Source organism: Talpa occidentalis, unplaced genomic scaffold (genome assembly GCF_014898055.3).
Source record: "Talpa occidentalis isolate TD23 unplaced genomic scaffold, MPIMG_talOcc4v2.1, whole genome shotgun sequence".
NCBI classification, from domain to species: domain Eukaryota; kingdom Metazoa; phylum Chordata; class Mammalia; order Eulipotyphla; family Talpidae; genus Talpa; species Talpa occidentalis.
The window spans coordinates 83,597,155-83,620,580 of NW_026555331.1; the positions used below are offsets into that span (position 1 = coordinate 83,597,155).

The 23,426-nt window shown below is 40.0% G+C and overlaps 1 protein-coding gene across 1 annotated transcript in view; it reads right to left on the reverse strand.

Annotated features, from left to right (window-relative positions):
- Positions 1-10,233: 10,233 nt before the first annotated feature.
- The window catches only part of PEX1 (peroxisomal biogenesis factor 1), a 53,082-nt gene continuing 39,889 nt past the window's right edge, over positions 10,234-23,426 (reverse strand). Inside the window, exons 18-24 of the mRNA XM_037507859.2 lie at positions 22,302-22,444; positions 22,116-22,219; positions 21,220-21,396; positions 19,307-19,540; positions 18,208-18,405; positions 17,818-17,948; positions 10,234-10,645 (exon numbers count right to left, since the gene is read on the reverse strand). Of these exons, the coding sequence (XP_037363756.1) occupies positions 10,561-10,645; positions 17,818-17,948; positions 18,208-18,405; positions 19,307-19,540; positions 21,220-21,396; positions 22,116-22,219; positions 22,302-22,444 (1,072 nt within the window). The 3' untranslated portion in view covers positions 10,234-10,560. The remainder of the gene's footprint in view (positions 10,646-17,817; positions 17,949-18,207; positions 18,406-19,306; positions 19,541-21,219; positions 21,397-22,115; positions 22,220-22,301; positions 22,445-23,426) is intronic.

The following is a 23,426-nucleotide window of genomic DNA, read 5'->3' on the forward strand; positions in this document are numbered from 1 at the left end:
AAAAGATTTATACAGGAACCGAGGTACAGGCCAGATATGCGGGAGGGTGAGAGGATTCACCAGAGACAGAGTGGGGAACAGAACAGGCAGAAGGACCGAAGTACACTGCTGAGGGGAGCAGCGGGTGAGACAGGAGAGGTCTGCCTCGCCATGTGGGATTCTTGCCAGCCGGCCGGGATCATACCCACACTGCAGAGGCTGCAGACAGCTTCACAATACAGCGCTCAAACTGCCTGTGCCACCAGGGAGGCCATTTTTCCAGAATTTTTTATCTTCTCTCTTGATCATTTTACATCCTGAATCTCCATTATTTTCTTTTTTTTTTTTTATAGAGGCATGTTTTATTTATTTATTTGTTTGTTTTTGTTTTATACAAGCCTGGGTGCAGTCAGAAGCGCGGGGAGGGTGAGATAATTCACCAGAGGCACAGCGGGGAGCAGAGCAGGCAGAAGGACCGAAGAACACTGCTGAGGGGAGCAGCGGGCGACAGGAGAGGTCTGTGCGCCACGTGGGACCCTCCTCCGGTGGCCGGGGAGCAGCCGGGGATCGAACCGGCACCGCAGAGGCCGCGGGCAGCTTCGCAACCCAGCGCTCAACCGCTGCGCCACCGGGGAGGCCCTCCATTATTTTCTTATATAAAGCTTTTTGATCTTCTGTTCCATTATATTTCTCAAGACATTCGTTTTTTTCTGAATTTTCTTGTACATCTTTGATCAGCTTTCTTGTGTTTTCCATTTCTTTGAATTTCTTGATAGTGGCAATTTTGAATTCTGCATCTGATAGGAAAAAAACTCTTCCTGTCTTTGTGATTGAGAAGATTTTCTGTGTGTGTGTGTGTGTGTGTGTGTGTGTGTGCGCGCGCGCGCGCGCGCGCTATAGTATTCCCCTGTGGACTCGTGTTATCTTTTGTCAGATTTTTCATCTCCCCTTTATTTTCTGAAATCAAGTGTGCAAGTTTCCACTTTTCCAGTAGATGGAGCGGTATGTCAGGAAGAATTAATCTGTAGCTAGGTCTTCAGTAAGTGGGGGAGACTCCTGGGCCTGAGCTTGGAGTCTTGTCTCTCTAGGGCAGGTTGGGTCTTCAGCACAACTCCAGCACAGAACTCAGCCTTGCTGTATTTACCCGGTCCCAGTACCTACCTGTTCCGAGCTTGCCTTCCTCGCTGGGGGCCCCACCCTTGTGGCGCACCACAGCACTCTTGCCTGCGTCTCCCACTGCCAGATCCTCAGCAGTCAGCTTTGCCCTCCCTTCCAGGTGTGGTGTGAACTGTGGTTTCACCCTGACTTTCACTCACCCTTTTGTTCAAAGTTGACTTTCTCCCTGTCCCTCCTGTCACACGTGGTCGGCAGAACTCCGGCTTCACTCACCTCACAGGACCCTCTGAGTTCAGTGTACAAGTGGACCTCTCACTTCTGTTTGTTTTTTCCCCAGAGCCAAATGGAATTTCCTCTGATGCCATCTTCCTGGCCAGCCTCCCTTGTTCAATATTTTGTAATTTTTATTCAGTAAGAGTGCACCTTTCAACGTTTCTCTTATAACTGAGGTCTTCTGGCACTGAACTCCTTAACTTTTGTTGCTTAGGAAAGTCTTTATTTCTTCCTCAAATCTGAAAGATAGTTTTTGCAATATAGAGTGTTTTTGGCAGGCACTGTTTGTCTTTGCATATTTTGAATATGTCATTCCATTCTCTTGTTCTATAGAGTTTCTACCTAAGAAAAATTATAGCCTCATGAATGTTATTTACATGTTACCCCCTTTATCCCTAGTCTCCTTAAAAGTCTTTGTCTTAGACTGTTGATAGTTTCACTGATGTGTATCTTAGTGTCTCTTTGCAGGTAGGTGGCCGGGTGTTTGTCTGGTTCATGGACTTGCATATTCTCCCTCTATTCACATTCTGGGGTACTCATTGTCCTTATGTTGCCTTTCCTAGTGGATCTGAATAGCTCTCAAAATGTTTCTTCTTTTTTAATACACTTTTTTTTTGCAGTATAATAAGCTTTTACTCATTTTTAAATTATGTATATTAAAGTAACATTGGTTTATAACATTATACATTTTAGGGGTATAAGTTCACACCTCTATAAATGCATGTTATCACACCACACCCACCAAATTCCTAATCATCCTCCACTCTGGTCCATTGGGCTCCCTCCAAATTAGCTCTCACCTGTCCCCCCCCCTTCTGGTAGGCTCACCTCTGCAGTCCAGATGTTATGGACTTGCTTTGATTTGTGTTTGTATACTCCTCTGTATATTTTGTATATTCCACATATGAGTGAAATAATCTGTTAATTGTCTTTCTCCTAACTTCACTTGGCATAACCCTTCAGTTCTGCCTATGTTTTTGCAAATGGAAAGAATTCATCTTTTAAAAAAATAACATTGGCACTTCTTCTTTATCCAGTCATTTGTCATTAGGCACTTGGGTTGTTCCAGACCTCGGCTATTGTAATAAATAGTGCTGTGACAGCCCTAGGCATGCATACGTCCCTATGAGTTAGTGTTTTTGATTCTTTAGGATACCAAGGAGGGGGATTACTGGATCATAAAGTAGATCTATTTTGAATGTTTTGAGAGCCCTCCATATTGGTTTCCATGGGCTGGACTAGTCTACATCCCAAACAAGAATGTAGGAAGCTTCCTTTTTTCTCCATACCCTCACCAATATCTCAGGTCTTTTGATAATGGGCCATTCTCACAGATGTGAAGTGATATTTCATTGTGGTTTTAATTTGCATTTCTCTGATAAAGAGATGATGAGCATTTTTTTCACTTGCCACTTGGCCATATGTCATCTCTGGAGAAGTGTCTATTAGGTATTTTACATTCTTTGTTTTCTTTTTATTGAGTTGTTCGAGCCTTTTGTAGATTTTGGATATTAGTCCCTTGCTGGATATATGATGCACAAACATTTTCTCCCATTCAGTAGTGTTGTTCCACTTTAAGGATAGTTTTTCTCTGTTTGTAAGATTTTATATTTGATAGTCCCTTTATTTTTGCTTTTGTTCCCTTTCTGAAGAGAAGATAGTGTTGCAGAACTCCTTGCTTATGTTTCTTCTTCTATACATGAGTTTTGATCCATTTTTAATAGAGCATGTTTATTAGTTTGTAGCCATTTATTGGTATTACATTCGAAGTTTTAGGAGAGGTCTATGTGATTTGCATGATAGATGCAGTGAGATCTAGTTTGATCCATTTTATTAAACTTTGTGTATGATATGAGTGTGATCTAGTTTTTCTTTGCAGCTGTCTACTTTTTCCAGCACCATTTGTTGAAGAACCTTTGCTTTCCCATTGTATGTTCTTGGCACCACTGTCATAAATTATCTATAGATGTATGGGTTTATTTCTGGATACTCAGTTCTGTTCCATTGATTTGCTTTTATTCTAATAGTGTACTGCTTTGGTTACTTTTGTTAGTAGTATAACTTGGAGTTATTCTCCCAGACTTTATTTGTCGTGTTTTGTTATAATTGTTTCTTGGGCCTCCCTGGTGGCCAAGGGGTTAAGTGTCAGCACGTCCCACTCTGATGGCCCATCTGGACAGCATGAGTTCAATGCTCAACCAGGGAGCTACCCACATGGCACAGCAGACCTCTCCTGCCTCACCCGCTGCTCCCCTTAGCAGTGTAGTTTTATCAATCTGCCTGTTCTGCTCCCCATTCTGTCTCTGGTGAATTCTCTCACCCCTCATCTCTGGCCTATACTCCAGCTCTATGCAAAAATATATAAAATCTATAAAACAAAATTTCAGCTACTCAGGATCTTTATGGTTTCATACAAATTTCAGTAATATTTGCTCTACTTCCTTGGGGAAAAGCTATTAGAATTTTGATAGGGATTTCATTAAATCTGTATATTGGTTAGAATAAGACATTTATTTTAACAATGTTTATTCTTCTAATCCATGAGCATGGAATATATTATGTATATATGATTACCTTTGTGTTTTTTTTAAACTGAATCTTGTACTTTTTGTTGTATAGGTCTTTCCTAGGTATTCTGCTCTTTTTGATGGGATTGTTAATGTGACTGTTATCTTGCTTCTAGTTTGTTGTTTGCATAAGGGAACACAGCAGACTTTTGTACATTAACTTTGTTAATATACAGTTTCATTGTTTCAAAAAAATTTTAATTAGAATTCTTAGGTGTTTCTATGCATATTATGTCATCAGCAAACATTGGTACTTCTACTACTTTACCAATTTGGGTTCCATTTAATTCGCTCTTGCTTACCATGGAGTAGAAGTGGTGACAGTATCCTTGACTTGTACCTGATCATAGAAAGTTTTAATTTTTTTCACCATTATGGTGCTAGCTATGGACTTGTCCTTTATGGCCTTTATTTGCTGGGGCATATTCTTTCTATACCCACTTGTGTTTTTAAAATCATTAACAGCTATTGGCGCTGCGTGCTTTCTCTGCATCTATTGAGATGAATATATGATCTTATCCCTTTTTTGTATTTGTGGTAAATTACATTAATTGATATGTAATATCAATATGTTTACCCATCTTTGTCTCTCTAGAATAAATCCCACTTGTTCATGGTGGATGATCCCTTTAATGTACTGTTGAATTTGGTTTGCTGCTGAATTTGGTTTGCTCAACAAGATTTTGTTGAGGATTTTTCATCTATTTTTATTAGTGACATTGGTCTTGCGCGCGTGTGTGTGTGTATGTGAGATGTCCTTGTCTACTTTTGCTATCAGGGTAATTTAGCTTCATAAGCTGTATTTGGAAGTATTCCTCCTCCAGTTTTTTTTTTTTTTTTTTTTTTGAAGAATGTAAGATAAGTATTAAAGTGTCTTTCAAGGTTGAGTAGGACTCGCTAGTGAAATTGTCTCATCCTGGGTTTATGTTTTTTAGGGTCTTTTGATTACTCTTTCAATTTCTTTGCATATAATAGATCTGTTCATATTTCTATTCTGGATGTGTTCTTGGGAAGTTATTCTAAGCATTTTTCCAATTTTTGCACAGCAGTGTTCATAGTAGTCTTATGATCACCTATATTTCTGTGCTATATATTTAACTTCTTTCATTCCTGATTCTTTTTATTAGTGTTTTCCTCTTTTTTTTCATTAGTGAACATAGCTAGAGATTTTATCTTGTTCTTTCATTTGGAACATCTTCCTCATTTTGCTGATTCTCTTAGTTTTTTTCAATGTTTTAGGCAAAAGAGCTACCTTGTGTAAATGTGGAACCTTATCGTTCACTCTAAACTTAGCAAGAGTGGTTGTCTAAACAACCTGGTTAAATCTTAAGGGTCTGCTGTTGAGGATGGGTTGAGACCTGACAAGGAAGCAATATTACTCAGCTCCTAGTTTCATGCTGCTTGATAAGCCATTAAATTTAGCTTTTACTACCCAGTTATATGGGGTTGCAGTTTTAAATGCTGCTGGTCCCCAGACTAAGCTATTTGGAGGTGACATTACCAAGAATTGGAGCTCTAGACAAAAGTATAAGCTCCTGGTAAGGTACTGGTAAGCTGTAGCAAAGCCAAGAGAAGGCATAGATAGCATTCCCTGGCCTATATCTTCTAAGAAATTCTCTAAAAACTCTAGATATATGATAAACCGGAGGTTGCCCCTCAGGGCAAGTAAATACACCTTTTCCATGGGAAAGCTGATGGTGTGCTTTTGTCTGATATCTGCACCCTGTGTTGAGGGTGGTAGCCTGCCAAGAACAATCTCCACATATTTCAGTCCCAAGTAAGCCATTCAGGGCTCCAGAACCAGGTACTCTCAGGACGTCCACTACGTTGACTACTCATGACCTCCAGCAGAAATTGTTTCATAGATAACTGTAGATTTGGTGTGTGTGGGAGGAGATGAGTTCAGAATCTTCCTATGCTGCTCTCTTGAACAACCTCCCCAGACTCTCATCATGTATGGGATTTTTAAGAGGCTAGAAAGTTTTTAAGAGGTATGAATGGGTAGATTTTAAGAGGTATGAATGGGATAATGGTGTCATTATGGTTCTTTTAGATAATGCTGTTGATTGGTTGGCTCTCAGAGGCCTGTTTTTTTTGCAGTGGGAGCCCCTTTAAGACAATTCCCATGTCCCTTTACATGACCCCACGAGTGAAGTACCTCACTGTTCACTTTTTACATTTTAAAAGGACAGATTCATTAGGAAAAGGAAAGATACTTGCATAGATACAAGCAGGCAGCAAGAGCTGCTGCTGCTGCTTTGCAAAGGGAAAAGGTTTGTGCAAAGCCGTTCTAGTCACAGGTGGGCAGGAGAGCTGCCTCAGAGTGTGTTGTTTAAAGACCTTTAAATGCCCAAACTTCTGTGGGGAATCAATCTTGCAAAGGAAGCCTATTCCTGCATTTCACTCCTCCCACTCCAACATGCACCAGGGAGTGAATAAAAAGCAAAAGCAAAAAGAGAACTGCAATATTTTGCCTTTTCAAGCAGTTTAGAAGAATGTGTGGAGGACAGAGTATGTGTTGGGAGCCAGGCTAAGCAGGGAAGAACGATTATTGGTCGGTTTCAATGTGTTAAAGACCTTAATTTCTTTCTTTTAGTGCACTTAACTTTTGATTCATGGTGCTGCTTCAGAATGTGGAGTGTTCTAGTTGATCATGATTGGGTAATGGGAAAGTAGATTCAGTGACTCTGAATAAAGATGAGATGCCTGGGCTATCTTAATTTGGTATAAAGAAAAAATCCAAAGACTTTATGAGAGACATGTTGAAAGAAGCATGTATTACTCAACTTACCAGCACCTCAGTTCTGTTCCCCCAAATAGTGGAGGTGTGAGGAAACATTCCTTCACTAAGGCCTTATGAAATGCATGATGCATTGTTAGGGTTGGCTTTATTTTTTTAATTTTTAAAAAATTTATTCTGTATAGAAGACCTGTGGTGTAGGCCAGAGGTGTGGGAGTGAGAGGATTCACCAGAGACAAAGTGGGCAGCAGAACAGGAGGAATCACTGAAATACACTGCCAAGGGGAGCAGCAGGCGAGACAGGAGAGGTGTGCTGCGCCATATGTAGGTTAATTCCCTGTCCGGGGATCGAACTCATGCAACAGTGGTGATAGCGTGATAGTGCTCAGAGTTACCCTCTGGGACACTAGGGAGGCTCTAGGATTGGTTTTGACTGCAATAGAAATCCTAGTCAGAGAAAGCGGTTTTATCTGCCTGTCATTAAAAAGTCTAGGAGTAGTGGGCCTCCCCGGTGGCGCAGCGGTTGAGCGCTGGGTTGCGAAGCTGCCCGCAGCCTCTGCGGAGCCGGTTCGATCCCCGGCTGCTCCCCGGCCACCAGAGGAGGGTCCCACATGGCGCGCAGACCTCTCCTGCCGCCCGCTGCTCCCCTCAGCAGTGTACACCCGCTCTGGCTCTGGTGAATTCTCTCACCCTCCCGCGCTTCTGACTGTACCCAGTGCATGCATAAACAAAAAACAAAACAAACAAATAAATAAATAAATAAAAACATGCCTCTATAAAATAAATAAATAAATTAAAAAAATTAAAAAAAAAAAAAAAAGTCTAGGAGTAGGCCTCTCTGGAGGCGCAAGGGGTTAAGCACCGCACTATGAGGCAATCCGCAGCCTCTGCAGCACAAGTTCGATCCCCGGCCAGCCAGGGAGAAACTCACATGGCACGCAGACCTCTCCTGTCTCGCCCACTGCTCCCCTCAGCAGTGTTTTCCGGTCAGTCTGCCTGTTCTGTTCCCCACTTTGTCTCTGGTGAATCCTCTCAGCCCCCACATCTCTGGCCTGCACCCCAGTTCTTGAATGCATAAATAAATCTTTAAAAAAAAAAAAGTCAAGCAGGACATCCAGGACTGGTATGTTGAATCAAGGATGGTATCAGGGAACCAGACTCTTCCTATTTTCTTTCATTAGTGGTCTATGGTGGTTTTCACCTTCATGTTTGCAACACGATTGCTCCATTTCCAGACACTGTGCCCTCAGATCAGGACAAAAGCTCCTGGGGACTTCTGCCTACATCTATCTGGAAATATGGCACATGGCCATTCAGCAATTCACTTTCCAAGGAGAAAAAAAAAAGTCAAAGGGGAGGGTGTTGGGACAGATGTTCAGTCCATAAAATCTGCAACAAATTGGTGGGGATTCAAGTGAGAGATGTAGCATCTCTCACCTGTGAACTTGGGAGTCTGATTGCAGTGAGGATGGGTGCATCCTGGGATAGCAAGGGGCAGGTGGCTGCAACATGAGAGCATCTGGACATGACTATCATATCAGAGCAAAGCTAATGTTAATTATAATTTGACCTGCAAGGATCTTTGGTGCTGCCGACCTGTGGAATCTTAAGACCAAAATAGTCAAAACACCCCTTGATTCTTATAATTTAAAAATCTTTGCTTCCACTCTAGGCCACCTTTACAGTGGTGTGTCTAAAAGTTTTAGGAATCTGACAGTCATTTCACATTTAAAAAGATGTGAACCTGTATCCCTAAATCAGCCCAAGAATGAAGGAGAAGCCAGATGTCTAACGGGTCCCAAAATAATGTCACGAGTACTTGCATGGCGTTTACTTCCTCAAAATTTCCCCAAAAGGCCCCCAATCACTGACCAGATCCTTTTCCCAGTGTCCTGAGAAATAACCATTCTGGGGATTATTGAGCGATACTGGGCTTGTCCTTTCATTCCTGAAGACCCCAAGCGCCACTGTGCCCTGCCCTTCAGGGTAAAGGCAGTCCTGCTGTACTCGGGCTGCCCATCCGGACACTGGAAATCCCCCAAGAGTGCAGAGTTTTTCAGCAACACGTCTCTTCCATTTTGCCAGAAGGTAGAGATTTCTGCTAGCAAAGCCTCCACTGAGTCACGGTCTGTGGCTGATAATCAGAGGACCAGGGATTTGAAAGGAACAGTGACCAGGAGGAAGTCTGGGGAAAGGTCTGGCTGGAGTTCTTGGTACGGGCTCCGAGTGAGAACGTCTGTGTCCCGAGGGAATGTTCAGTCCGAAGTCCTCAGTGCTTTCAGTCATCGGGTGTTCTAGTTGCATCTCTAGGGCTGTCAGTCCTTCTCCAGTCACCTGGCGCTTGTGTAATATATTCAGGTACAAGTAGCCGCTGCGGTGGAGGTGGAGGGAGGGGTAAGGTGTGGTCTCTGCAGTGGATTCCCCCTCCCCAGGCTGACCATTCACCCACCCTGTCGGCCTGCTTGGCAGCAGCAGTGACCGACCATGTAGGTGCACGCCCAGGGAGGCCTGTGGAGTCTGGTGGCAGGTTGATTACATGTGTCCCTCTTATCAGAGGAACCACCAGTTTCTCCCCTCTGGTGGGGACACATTGTGGAACTGCATTTGCTCCGTGCCCCAAACTTGTGCCAACGTCTTTCATAGGCATACTACACGCCGCTATGTTGTCACGCTTGTCCTGTAACGTTGCTCCTGACCACAAAACTCAACAGCCAACCCCAAAGCAGGGGGCTACCTATGGAATCCATAAACACCCTCACCCTGAAATAGCTGATCTTCTGGGGCGAGATGGCTTTGTGAGGGTGGAGCACTAGTCTACAAGAGGCCAACATTTAGTATGCGCCGGAACCAACGTGCAAGGGAGACGGCTGTCTCATTTAAACACTGGGTGACCAACAGTCACTTTGTTGTGACAAATCTTTGCTTACATTCTCTTCGATTTTGGGTTTGCTGATTTAGAGGTGACCAAAAGAGAACTACTTCTACCCAGGGAGCAGTGCTTCCAAATGTTGGAATCAAAGGGTTATGATGCTGGCCGAGTGGACTGATTCTAGTGCAGGAATATAGGAGACTGCAAGAAGGAAGCATGGAAACCTATGGCTTTTGGTAAAACCCAGCAGCAGACTTCCGTCGTCAGTGGCTCAGGTGGGAATGCGGTTTAGCTAATCCCACCTAGCGCAGGGCCTAGGCCACTGAGGTACCAGCTGAAGTCAAGTGCGCATGAGAGAAGGCAGGGTCGGGAAACAAAATAGCAGCCGTGGCTTCTTGAGCAGCTGCCGAAAGAACAATGGTTGCTGCCTACACATTTTTCTTTGCTGCCTCATGTATTTATTTGCATAGTTTATGTAATTTTCTCCTTTTTTACATATCTTTATTCTACATATCAATAGTTTATATTGATGGTGGCTGACTTGACTTTAGGGAAGGAGGGAACATCATTTGAGAGCCTCCTGGCTTTGAAGCTAGGAGTGTATGAGGGGGATGTGATCCCACTTCTGGTTGAGGGAATAATTAATATTTGAATTGTGTATAAATTCTACATTTCTGACAGAAGACAGTAGAATCAGTAAATTATAGGAAGTTTTATTTCCAAAACAAGGTTACCAAGCATAAAAACTATTAAATCCAAGAAAGACAATATGCAACTGTGAATGAGTTCTACGTTCTTTATCTTCAGATGAGAAAATAATTATTTACACCATTTGGCCAATATTTCATTATGGATTTTATATACTTATAGGAAATACAGGATATGTAATCTTGATTATTACATAACCACAGGTTTATCAATCTGACTTTACAGATTTTCCTTTTAACAGATTAACTTAATCTATAGTCTCCACTTTTACTGTTGAAGACAATCCACCAAAGCAAGACAGGTATATTTTATGCTAAAGTTACTTTCTGTCCAGGCCGAAGCATTGTCCCACTTTGAGCTTTTCTCTTCTTTGGATTTTGAAAGCTTTCATATCTTTTAAAAAAAAAAAATTGAGACAATTTTAATACAAGTAAATGCTAACATCATAAACAAAAGGCAATGGGTGATTTTCAAATGATTGTATTTTAAGAAAAGAGAGATCACTGGAAGAAATGTGTAACAAAGTTTCAAAAATTTTTCCCAACAGGAAAAGGAACAAAAGAGATGAAGAGGCAGTTAAAGAATGTACAAATGTTAGTGAATACAAAAAACAAGTTATAGTTTACTCCAAATTGGCTAAGTTTAGACAAATTGCAATATTCCATGCTAGTGAGGGGGCATTAAAACTGGCCCTCGTACATTGTTGCTGGATAAACACTACAGTATTTGCCTGTGGCAATCTGACAAGTGATTTCAAAAGCCTTGGGGGGAAAAATAGGTGAGTACTTTGTGAGGCAGCAATTCTGGATACAGGCAAACATTCGACTACATTCATATCACTTAGAATAGTGAAAACCTGGAAGCAACATAAATTTTTAGACATTTAATGTTGTGGCATAGCTATTATAAGAAGGGGGACTAATAGAAATGTGTATATAAAACATTCTTATTTTGGTAAATGATGATGAAGGCAAAGAACAGAAATATTAGGATGGGAACATCACAGGACAAAGCACTTGAGGCAGGGTAGGGATAGAAATGATTAACCTAGCTGAAAACTCTTTAGCCTCAAATGCCAGCGCAAGCATCAGACCGCTACAGAAAGATTCACAGAGCAGAGGAGGGGACATGGAGGCTGAGGGCCATTACAGAGAATCTCAGTCTTAAAGATCTCCCCAGTCACACTCAAGCAGTAACTGATTTAACATCAGATGATTCCTCAGAGCAACGAGCCCCTCCCCAAAAGAACACGAGGGCAGCTCTCCTGCCTGCGTCCTACCTTCTTTCTCCTCTTCCTAAAAATCCTGCTCTTTTACAATGGAACCTGTGCTAGGCCAAGGCCCCTTCGTCTCCCGGGTGAACCTGCCGTGTGCTGCCAAAAGGAAACGCCACCAAAACATTTCTCAGAAAACCCAAGGGCCCTGCTCACCGATATATGTAAGTGTGAAAATGTGCTTTTGTTAGGGGGAAAGGGAGATGGTGGTTTTAAGGAAAATTTGTTTTGTTATTTTCCTATAAGTACATATTATTCTGGTATAATACAGCGTTTGTGGAAGGGGAGCAAAATTCTACCCCAAGATGTGCCTCTTTGGTGTGTGGCTTATTTTGAGTTGAACACAAGACTCAGGAAGAACATTCTTTCCCTTAACTGCCAAAAAAATTGTTACATATGAAAGACTTGTCTGCATGCAAGGTAAATGGGCTGACGACCCAAATACCTGCTCTATCTTCCTATGAATTGTTTTTCTCCCTTTTGAAACTCTAGACCTGTAGCACTTTCCTTACTTCAGGATGGTCTCTAAGTCTCAAATCATAGATTTGTTGTGTATACATTTGTTTTCTCCTGTTCATCTGTCTTGTGTCAATTTAATTATTACACCAGCTAAAGAACTTAGAAGGGAATATTTTTCCACCCCTACAGTTTGGCGCTGGATGTGGAGCGCTCTCCTGGCTGAACAGTGCTCACTCAGGGGTGGCTGGGAGATCGTGAGTCCTCTGACAAGAGCTGGCAGAAGGTAAGAATTCTTAAGTCAGTCTCCTGGATCTCTGCCTACCAAGTTTTAGTGCAAGCAAAGGTGAGAATCTTTCCCTTAAGTTTAAATTAGCCAGAGAAAAAAAATTTGTGTGATCTCAGTTCTTGGGTACACAACTGTTACAAAGATTTGATATGAGCACTTTCCTCCAGAGATGGTCATTGATTTCCTTGGTCGTAAAGAAGAAAAACAGGTCGTACTAGCCTGTAGTTCGAGTTGGATTCAGATTGAGATCATGTTTCCACCAGATCAACAGCTGTTTAGACAAATTTTGTTGACGATAAGGCTTTCCATTCATCTTGTTCTATGCTACAGAGTCTGGCTCTGTGACCAGTAGGAAAATTCTCTAGTCTCCACCAGCCAGATATATTGACTTGTAGCTGGAGGCCAGGTGAACAGGCTGCAGCACTCAGGGGAGTTTGTCTTAAGGGGATTTAGCCCATACATACACAATTTTAGTCTGACAGCTTTGTTGTCTTATTAGTGAAGTTCCCATTCTCCAATCGCCTACCTGATATCACAGATTAGAGGATCTGCCTTTTTGGGGGGGAAACAGATACACCACTTACCACACCTTTCCTACTGTCTAGGAAACAAAGGTCTTTGCTTTCTTAGGCTAACTCGGAGTGAATGTGTGAGGGTTGTATCTTTTGCACCCTTGTATGGGACATCTTTAAGCTTCATGGTTAAAACCATGAAAAAGCTTATTGATCTGACTTGCAATTAAGATTAATACAAGACAATTTATCGATGGCTGTACAGTGGATCCTCTAAACTGGAAAAACTTTTGTAGTGAGCTCGCATGTTAGCTCTCTTAATGGTGCCTATGGAAAGAACACATAAAGGAGGATGACAACTACCTTCGGGGATGTCCTTAAGATGGAACAGAAATTAGATTAAAAATAAAAACTAAAGCCCCCATCCAACATCAGTCTCCCCTCTCAAAAATCTCAGTTAAAACACTTGCCTGTTTTAACTTCCCTTCCCTACAAGGTTTACAGAAAACTTAGCATGCTCACCAAGCCTGTAAGTGTTCAGACTCAGGAAGCGAACCTGCAGAGTCCCCGGCCAGCAGGAAGGCTCGCTGTGCGCTGCCGGCTTCACTATGCAGTTTTCCCCCCTGGATGCATCCTGGACCCTGCTGCAAAGAACTCGTGTCTCACAGACAGCAGCAGGGCGATGGAACTATAAAGCCTTTTAACCACTACTTTCAGGTGACCCTACTAAATTTAGAGAGAAGTTAGAAGATGAATCTATTCCCAACCAGCTCACAAGTACCTTGATTAACTAACGGGTGTTCGGTCCTTGTTTATACTGTAGTTATAAGTCACATAACCAAAATTTCACTGAGGCCCTCCTACAAGTAATCTGAGCTGATCCATTTCCTCATTGTTATTGAATAATTTAAGGCTGATTCATGCTCACAGAAGGGGAGGAAAGGAAAACATTCAAAGACCTTTCTGTTGAACATTTTATCCTTTTAAAAGGTATACTACATTAAACCCTGACGCTTCAGAATACAACGATGGAGGCACTGTGGTAGAAACGATTAACATAATCGTTAAACCAGCTATAGGCGCCAATTGCTATAGAAAACTTGAGACACAGACCGGAGGTGGGGATAGAGAGACTCACTGGTCCTTACAAAACCACCTAGTCCTAGAAGTGACTATACGAATAGAGAACAATTCCACAAAGGAATGAACCCACCATCCTCCCCGCCCAAAACCCTATCAGTATGATTTCTGCACTTGGCAAACTGCAGCTTTCTGCCCGTTTGTGTCTGTGCGTCTTCTCCCTTCCTTTTTTTCTAATAACCCCAAACATTTTTGTCTCTTGGGTAAATTTGGCTTGTGCCACTAAAAGGGGAGCGCTGGCGAAACTTCTCAGAGGTAACCCCAAGGACCACCCCCAGGCTCACTGAACCCAACATCTCAAAACAATATCATACAGGAATCATGATTTCCATCTTAGTTTGAAATGTAAACACCCAAGTTGTTAACTAAAACGCTACCCACAATTACCTGAGACTGGGGGAAATGTTTTATATGAAGACTATAGAAAAGGTCCTGTGCCTAAAGTCTAGCACAGTCTCCATAAAACTGTCAAGGTCAAATAAATCTTAACGTCTTCACAAATACTAGTAAAATGTTTTTAGCCATTAAACAACCATAATTGTTTCTGCCAGAGAAAAATTCTGGATTCAGTTGTTACTTCTGTAACAGTGTGATAGCCATAGGAAGGGGAGATTCCAAGTTCCCTGCCCCACCCAAGGAAGGGCAGAGGGGAAGCTAAAGAAGAGACTGGAAGAAGAGGAGGCACACGGAGCAGAGAGACTTGTGAAGAAGCTGCGCACACTTGAATGGCCTCGCATTTGTATGAGGGACTGCAGGGACATGGAAGGAGACACTTGGAAGAGACAGATGTGGGTGAGAGGCTCCGGGGGGTCTGACAATGGCAGCAGCCTTTATCCTGACCTACAGTTTGCTCTTTTCTTCCAGACTTGCCTGACCCTTTCTGTCCCTTTCCTATGGGTCCCCACCGAAAGGTGCCTTAGCCTTGTGGCAAGTTTTCAGGCTAACCCTGTGTGGCTGGGTAACTTTGGGTGCTTGTTTTGCAAACTATTGACATATTCCTTCTCTCCCCTCCCTTGCTCACCAATTGTATTAAAGTTGTTTTTACTGAAGGTGTTGAGTAGAATTTGTGTTTATGCAGCAGATGGCAGAACCCATTTAAAGCAGCCAGGTGTGGGGGCTCCCAGGGTGCCCTTCATCCTGCCCTGTAGCACTCACAAACTAGTGAGTTTTGCGCTGTGCCTATTCCCATTACTAAAATTTTAAAATGACATCTCTAGGGTTCCTGAGCTATGTTTAAGGATATCTATGTGTGCAATAATGTGTTTTTTACCTCCAGATATTGCCAAAAATGAGTTTGTAAAAGCTTTAGTTTAATTTGATAAGTGCGTTTCCTTAGGCTATCAAGTATAATAGAAATTCACGTATCCAGAGATAATTTGTTTTAATTAAAATAGACATGAATTAAGAGTTACTAGCACAATGGCTAGTTTTAATGTCATGAAATTCATAAAATTGGATTTTTTATGAACTTTTCAACAATAATTATGCCCACTGACGTAATTTGCCAATTTTTTTTTTAGTAAGTTAGTCTTAGGTTTTTGCTAAGTTAAATACTAAAACATTCATTTATGAACATAGATTTATCTACTTTTGGCTTATTACAAACTAAAAGCTGATTTGTGGTTAGTAATCACATTTTGTGCTACGCTGAAAACTTGAAGTTGTAAGTGCGAGAAATTATGGAATGTTTTCATGTAACAGTTTACAGTTAAGTCCTAATTTTTGGTAAATGAAAATAAGGGAAATAATTCCATACAAAGGAAGTGGGATGTGTTTTTGGTAAGAGTGGAAAATAAAAATTCTTTACCAACTCAATAAATTATAGAAAGAGAAGACTAACTTGATAATCAAGCTGGTTAAATGGTTAAATTACACTGTAATCTAGGCTTATGATGCCAATAATTTAGAGTGGAAAAACCTAGAATGGAGGCCTCCAAGACCAGAAACTGGAGGTAGGAAGTAAAAATCATTAACATAGTTGTTAAACCAGCTACAGAAAGTATCAGGAGGTGCAGCTTCGAAGTGGGGTTGACGGAGAATGAGGGCCATAGAAAATTCCTGATCAGTACAAATTAACCTAGTCATACTCTAGAAGTAATTAAACAAGATTATAATTCCACAAAGGAATGAACCTTTCCCCCAAAGAACACTATCCGTGCAATTTCCACCCCGGCAAGATGCAGCTGCCCCTATTTTTCTTGGCCCATCTGATCTATACAATAGATCATATGAGAACTCAGAGTACATTTCACCCAAAAAACAGAATACATTCTTCTCCATAGAACATTTAAGACTATACCATAGGGTGGGGCGCCTAAATTACAGAAGACTGAAATCATAGCAAGTATCTTTACCCACAACTACTGAGTCAAAAAAAAAAAAAAAAATCAGAGGAATCTAATACCAGGAGACAAATGAAAATAACCAAAATCTATGGGATGTAGCAAACATGGTATAAGAGGAAAGTGAATAACACTACAGGTGAATATCAAAAATAAGAAAAATTTCAATCTAATGTTACACCTAAGGGAACTAGAAAAAGGAACTAAAAAAGAGCAAATGAAACACGAAGTCAGTAGAACACAAAAATGAGTGAAAATAAGACTAAAAAAAGACAGCTGAAAAGATTGCTCAGTGAAGCTGCTTCTTTAACAAACCTTTACTTAGTCCAAAGATGAAAAGGGTCAAAAATGAGAAACCAAAGAGATGTCACAATGGGAATACCAGAGAAATACAAAGAATCATAAGAACTAATATGATTATATGACAATAAGTTGAACAACCTGGAATAAAATGGACAAAGTCTTAGAATTATAGAACTTTCTAAGTCTGAATCATGAAGAAATAGAAAATGTGAATAATCACTATTAAAGATATTGAAATAATAATCATTCCAAAAGAGAAAATTCTGAGTCTAGTTTCACTGGTAAATTCTACCAAATAATTGAAGATTTAATAACTATCCTTCTCATACTTCTCCAAAATATTAAAAAGGGACAATGTTTCCTAACTCAAGACCAACATCACCCTGATATTAAAACAAAGACAATGCCCCCCAAAAGCTAACATCTCTGAACAAAGATGCAAAAATCAACAAAATGGTAATATTTTGTTATAATAAATAAAACATCAAAAAGAGTACACACCAGGATCAAATGCGATTTAATACATTTAAATGTATTACATGTATGATGATGCATGATGATTCAATATCTGCAAATCAATCGAAGTGATACACCACATTAAAAAATGAATAGAAGAATGTAGGTAGAGGAGCTAGACCAGAGAATGTTATTACCCGAGATAGCTTTTTACTGGAAAGACTTCAAGACTGCAAATAGCTGGTTATCAGACCCCTGTCCTCACCTTCCTGGGAACTGCCTCTCTCTCAAGCCTCTGGCTCCTTCCCTTAGCTGAGGATGATCTATAACCCTCAAATGCCCAACTGCCTTTGTGTCTCACAGTTTTATGGGCTCTGATACATAGGAAATTTGTTTTTCTCCTATTAATTTGTCTTATGTCAGAAATTATCAGACCAGCCAGAGAATCTAAAAAGGAAGAGAGGGACTCCCTGGTGGTACAAGGGTTTACATTTCAGCACTATGAAGCCATCCGCAGCCACTGCAGCATGAGTTTGATTCCCCGCCAGGGAGCTACCCATATGGCGAAGCAGACCTCTCTGGTCTCGCCTGCTGCTCCCCTTAGCAGTGTATTTCTATCAATCTGCCCGTTCTGCTCCCCACTCTGTTTCAGAATCCTCTCACCCCCACACCTCAAATTAAGTTGAATCAATTACCTAGACTGATGCAGTCTAAGGACACAAAAAAACAACTTCAAAGTTTACATGACTGTCATCTGTAATATCTATAGTTCCAAATCAGAATCTGTTACTTACAGCTCTGCAAAATTCTTCCAGTCATCTTCACTAATGGATGGCCTTGTGTGAGTGAGTGCAGTCATTAAGTGAGACTGACTAATAGCCAGACTAGTTTTGATTGGTCCTGGTTGATTAAGGGAGTCATCCTCCTTAAATGATAAAAATGACAAAAAGTTAAATTAGGGACATGATAAAAAAAGATAACAAAGTGTTTTCTTTTTCAGATTATATTAGACACTCCATCAACAATCTTACTGTTTGTAAAACAACTGTTTTAAAGCATATAAACGATCAATGTGTTCAGTCCCTTGTTTATAAATATTAGGTCTTTTGCAAATCAAAGAAATACATCTCAAAAAGGGAAAAAAAATAAGTTTCTACAATTATAATAAGAGAAAAAAGTCATACTCCACTTTGGCTTCGGTATCTGCCTTTGATAATACTGATATCTGCCCTCAGTTGATCTCTCTGTTCTTGTGTCAGCTCGTGGTAACCGTCTTGCGAAGCTGTTCTGAACAATGGCGGTTGTGAACAGAACTGATCTTTCCCAGCAACGCCAGGAAAATCTTGAGTCATGGAGTTTGCTGTCGACAGGCACTGTGAGCTCTTGCATAGTTAAGTATGATAATGAGAGGGAAGAGGAAGTTAAATGAGAGAAAGAAAACATGTTTTTATCAAAGATAAGGTCTGATTGCTTAAATTTCAATGTGGATAAGCTTACATTTTAATTAACTGAAACTAAGCAAGTTTAAAATGTTCATATTCTATAAAGGTTCATTTATATCTAGTTGGAGAACCATCAGAGAGTGAAACTGTCATAATGCAGTTTTTTAATGAATCAAAACAAAAATCTACCACACACTAAAATCCTAAGGGGTAGCTTCCAAAGGACTCTTATTCTTAATTTTCAGCAGTTATATTATGGTACTGAGACATTTCTAAGTAGAAGTTAAGGCTACAATTAGAACAAAGGATTACTATTTTAGCGAATAAAAAATGCATCAGTTATGTTTTTTAAAACCAGAATGAAGAAAATTTACAAAATGTAACAATATACGAAATTTTATGTGTAGCAATGAAACAGTGAATCACTGTTAATTTTATTTTGTATATATGCTGAAAGCGATTTTAATTAAGTAGAAAAAACAATGATATTGTCCACTTTCAACTTAAGCATTTTCCTTACTGAAATATTACTGCTACGAAAATGCTAGAATTTTTCACTTTGTACCAAATTTCTTCTCTTCAGCTGTTCTATGGTTATAGAATTAAAGTTTAATATAAAATGGATCTGCTACTAAAGACACTTTAAAACTACTAATGAAAGGAAATAAACTTGGAAGAAATCAGAGCAATTATGACCACTGCCTACTTTGGCTCCCTCTGTGGCCAGCTCTGACTTAAATTCTAAAGAAATGAAAATGATTCAAATAGTCTTTTTTTGTTTCCTTTAACTAAAGAACAGTGTGATATTTCAGAAGTGTAAAGTGATAGCTGCATAAGATACCAAATCAGAAGAAGTTCCACCATTTCCAAGTTCTGATTCATAAGAACTTCCAAAGTAGAGCCGATACATATTGAATTTTGATTCATCTGCAAGTATCTCGGACATCTCCAGAGAAACAAGGGACTGCTCTAAGCCACATTCTCCATCTCCCGCTGAATCATCAGAACCACTACTGTGGTTAAGAAAAACCATTGAGGACAGACTCAGGTCACTATCAGAGCTGGAACTTCCATCCTAAAAGAAAAGGATAACTAGTTAACTACTTGTAAAGTTCTAAATAATCTGTAACTCAGAAAAACAAAACTGATAGCCAGTAAAAAAATAATGAAGGGCATTTTTAAAAGAGGCTTATTCTCTAATGGTTTTGAGGCACATAATAAAATTTAACTATTAAAATAATACAAGATAAAATGTAGAGATAATTTGTCAATCATCTCCCCAAAAAGTCTATAACAAAACTTCTAGATTTTACTTTTATCTTTTGCTTCACATTTTTCTACTCTAGAATGAATTAACCATATTAGAGTGCTTTATCATATAGAGTAACTTTACAAATAAGCCCTTTTTCTGGTGAAAGTAGGGAAAGGAAAACTTTGATGGCTTACAAAAATAAGTAGCAAACACTTAGTACTACGTTCATCTGGGAACTTGATGTCCTGCAAGAATACACCAATAAAATGTAGGGGAGAAGAGTATACAGAAAAACTCTTCCTCAAAAATATATGCAAATGTCCCTAATGTAGCAGAGTTACAATAATTAAAATCAAAATGCTATTCTTACAAAAAAGGTTGATTCTAAGGCCAAAATACAGAGAGTACACGATAAATCCAGTGTATTTTGTGAAGTGGTCAAAGAATGAGGACATCAAAAGGACCCAGGAGTCATTAGAAAGCAGCTCCTGTTAGCCACATCTGGGACAATTTGATTTTCAAAATAACTAAAAAATCAAAGTACAAACTAAAAACCCCAATACTTTTCTGCTTATATTAACTAATTCATGATATTTCAGTTTAAATAGATCCTTCCACACACCGTTTGGCCAACAGTAATGTTAAAAAGATACCAAACTTTTCATAATTTTACGCAAAGCCAATAGTCCAAATATCGAACATTAGGGCCTCCCCAGTGGCGCAGCGGTTGAGCGCTGGGTTGCGAAGCTGCCCGCAGCCTCTGCAGCTCAAGTTTGATCCCCGGCTGCTCCGCGGCCACCGGAGGAGGATCCCACATGGCGCGCAGACCTCTCCTGCCGCCCGCTGCTCCCCTCAGCAGTGTACTTCGGTCCTTCTGCCTGCTCTGCTCCCCGCTCTGGCTCTGGTGGATTCTCTCACCCTCCCGCGCTTCTGACTGTACCCAGTGCTTGTATAAACAAACAAATAAATCTTAAAAAAAATGTAAAAAAACAAAAAACAAAAAACAAATATCGAACATTTAACTAAAGTTAAATTTCTATAGTTTTTTTTTTTTTAAATATTTCTTCTTTTTTTTTAATAGAGGCATGTTTTTATTTATTTATTTGTTTGTTTGTTTGTTTTGTTTATACATGCACTGGGTACAGTCAGAAGCACGGGAGGGTGGGAGAATTCACCAGAGCCAGAGCGGGGAGCAGAGCAGGCAGAAGGACCGAAGTACACTGCCGAGGGGAGCAGCGGGCGGCAGGAGAGGTCTGCGCACCATGTGGGACCCCCCTCCGGTGGCCGGGGAGCAGCCGGGGATCGAACTGGCGCCGCAGAGGCTGCGGGCAGCTTCGCAATCCAGCGCTCAACCGCTGCGCCACCGGGGAGGCCCTAAATTTCTATAGAGTTTTACCGTAGTTGCTAAAAAACAGGATTTTTTTAAGACTTAAATTTTGACACTGAACTGTTCATCACTCTTAAGCCACCACGGTAACTCTCTCCTCATATGTGTAACTTACTGGAGGTCCACAGGACAGCAGCCTTCCATGTAAGGCCTCTAACTGGGCATTGTAAAGCAACGCTTTCAGATCAGCTCCTGTAAAGGAGTCAGTTACTGATGCCACATGCTGAAGGTCAACATCGTCGGCCAGAGGTAAAGAGTCACTGAGAACATTTAAAATTTCAAAACGTGACACCTGATGGAGTAAAATGAGTTGATTTAACAAATTAACATTAAACATCTTAATCCCTATCATCTGATTTTTTGCATAACTTTATGTAGTTAAGAAATGTATTACCTCTAGAACTTTTTCCCTAATAAAAGGAACATAAGGAAAATAAATGAAAATCAACATTTTAAACTATCCAGTATAAATAATTTCTTATTCAGACGGTGCCTATTTTTTAGGCTTGAGCAAGAAAGAAAAATTAAAATAACTTAACAGCTACATGTATTTTATACTTTGAATATTCATTTGCCTATTTTTTCTTTCATTTATTCATTAATATCTAAATTTGGGCACGAGAGCTGGAACGACACCAGACTAGGAACTATGAAAAACAGTATATAACCTGTTTAGATACTATTAGATGCTGATTCTCTGTCTTTTGTCAGGATAATGAGCTGTGTGATCTTTGAATACAGAATGGAGACATGCAGGACTTCAGGTTTACTACCTTTTTTCCAACTGGCCAACACTAAAATGCTATAAACTTTTTAGAGTTGCATGGAAATGGCTGTGCCAAAGAGAAGCTTTGCAACTAATTCAGAATCTTTCTCATGCTGTGAGAAACAGACCAAGGCGTCTTCCTAAGACAACTGGTCTTCTGAGGACAATGGCTATTACCTGGGAGAAGTAACGTTCATAATAATATAGCATTGCTGGGTTTTAGACTCTACATATGGACTTATCACCTGATCAGGAGGAGGACAATATACACATTTATCTAGTCGGCCAGGCCTAAGCAAAGCAGGGTCAATCAAGTCAGGACGACTAGTAGCAGCCAAAACGTAAACACCTGGAGGAGAAAAAAAAAATATTTACAAAATCCTAATAAAATTCTCTTATAATAAGATTGTCTCCACATTTATAATTATTACCCTGTAAGCCTTCTACTCCATCCAACTGAGTCAGCAGCTGGTTAACTACCCGATCTGTAACTCCTGTGTTATCGTGGCCTCTTCGAGGAGCAATTGATTCAAATTCATCGAAGAAAAGAATGCAGGGCTTAGCAGCCTGCGCTCTGAGAAGAAAAAACATTTCATATTTGAATTGGGCTTCAGGGTTTGCCTGCTATATATATATTCACAAAATATTTATTTAAATCTAAGATTTTCTGGGTCTCAATCTATTGAAAACTGTTAATTTCCTACTATGAAGGGGAATTTGAAATTTCTCCTTACAGTTTTGTCAACTTTGCCTTAAATATTTTCAAGTTTTACTATTAGATACAAAAAACTTTTAGAATTTTAATATCTTCCTGGTAAACAACCTTTTGTTTGTTTTATATATTCTTATTGCATATTTTACAATAAAATTTTAGAAGACTGGAACACAGTAGCTTTTTAATTTAAAAATTCCTTATATAATCCCGTCACGTTTAAATAACTTTTCTTTATTAAATATTAGCATCTACACTCTTATTTTAAGTTGGTCACATATAGTCTTAATTTATAAAAGACAAATTGGAATAATTATGTATCTCACATAGGACCTACTTCAAGATTCCTTTTTTTTTTGGGGGGGGGGGTTAAGATTTATTTTTATTTATTTATGCATACAAGAACCTCTGGTGTAAGCCAGAAGTGCGGAGGTGAGAGGCTTCACCAGAGTGGGGAGCAGAATAGGCGAATCTATTGACACACACTTCCTAGGGGAGCAGCAGGTGAGACAGGAGAGGTCTGCTTCGCCATGTGGGTTAGCTCCCTGGCCCAGGATGGAACTCATGGCACAGTGGCTGGTGATAGTTTAATAGTGCTGAGACTTTAACCCCTGTGCCACCAGGGAGGCCCAAAAATGGTTTGGGTTTTTATTTTTTTTTTTAAGATTTTTTTTTTTAAATAATAAATTTTATTTTTATATTCCCCCATACAATTGCAAATGCCCTAATCACTTATGCCACGTTCAGTATTTATACTTCTATTGTCATTTCCAAAATTTAATATAAAAATGTATTTTTAAAAGGTATTTGGTAAGATACAATCTTTGTTCTCTAGATTATTAAT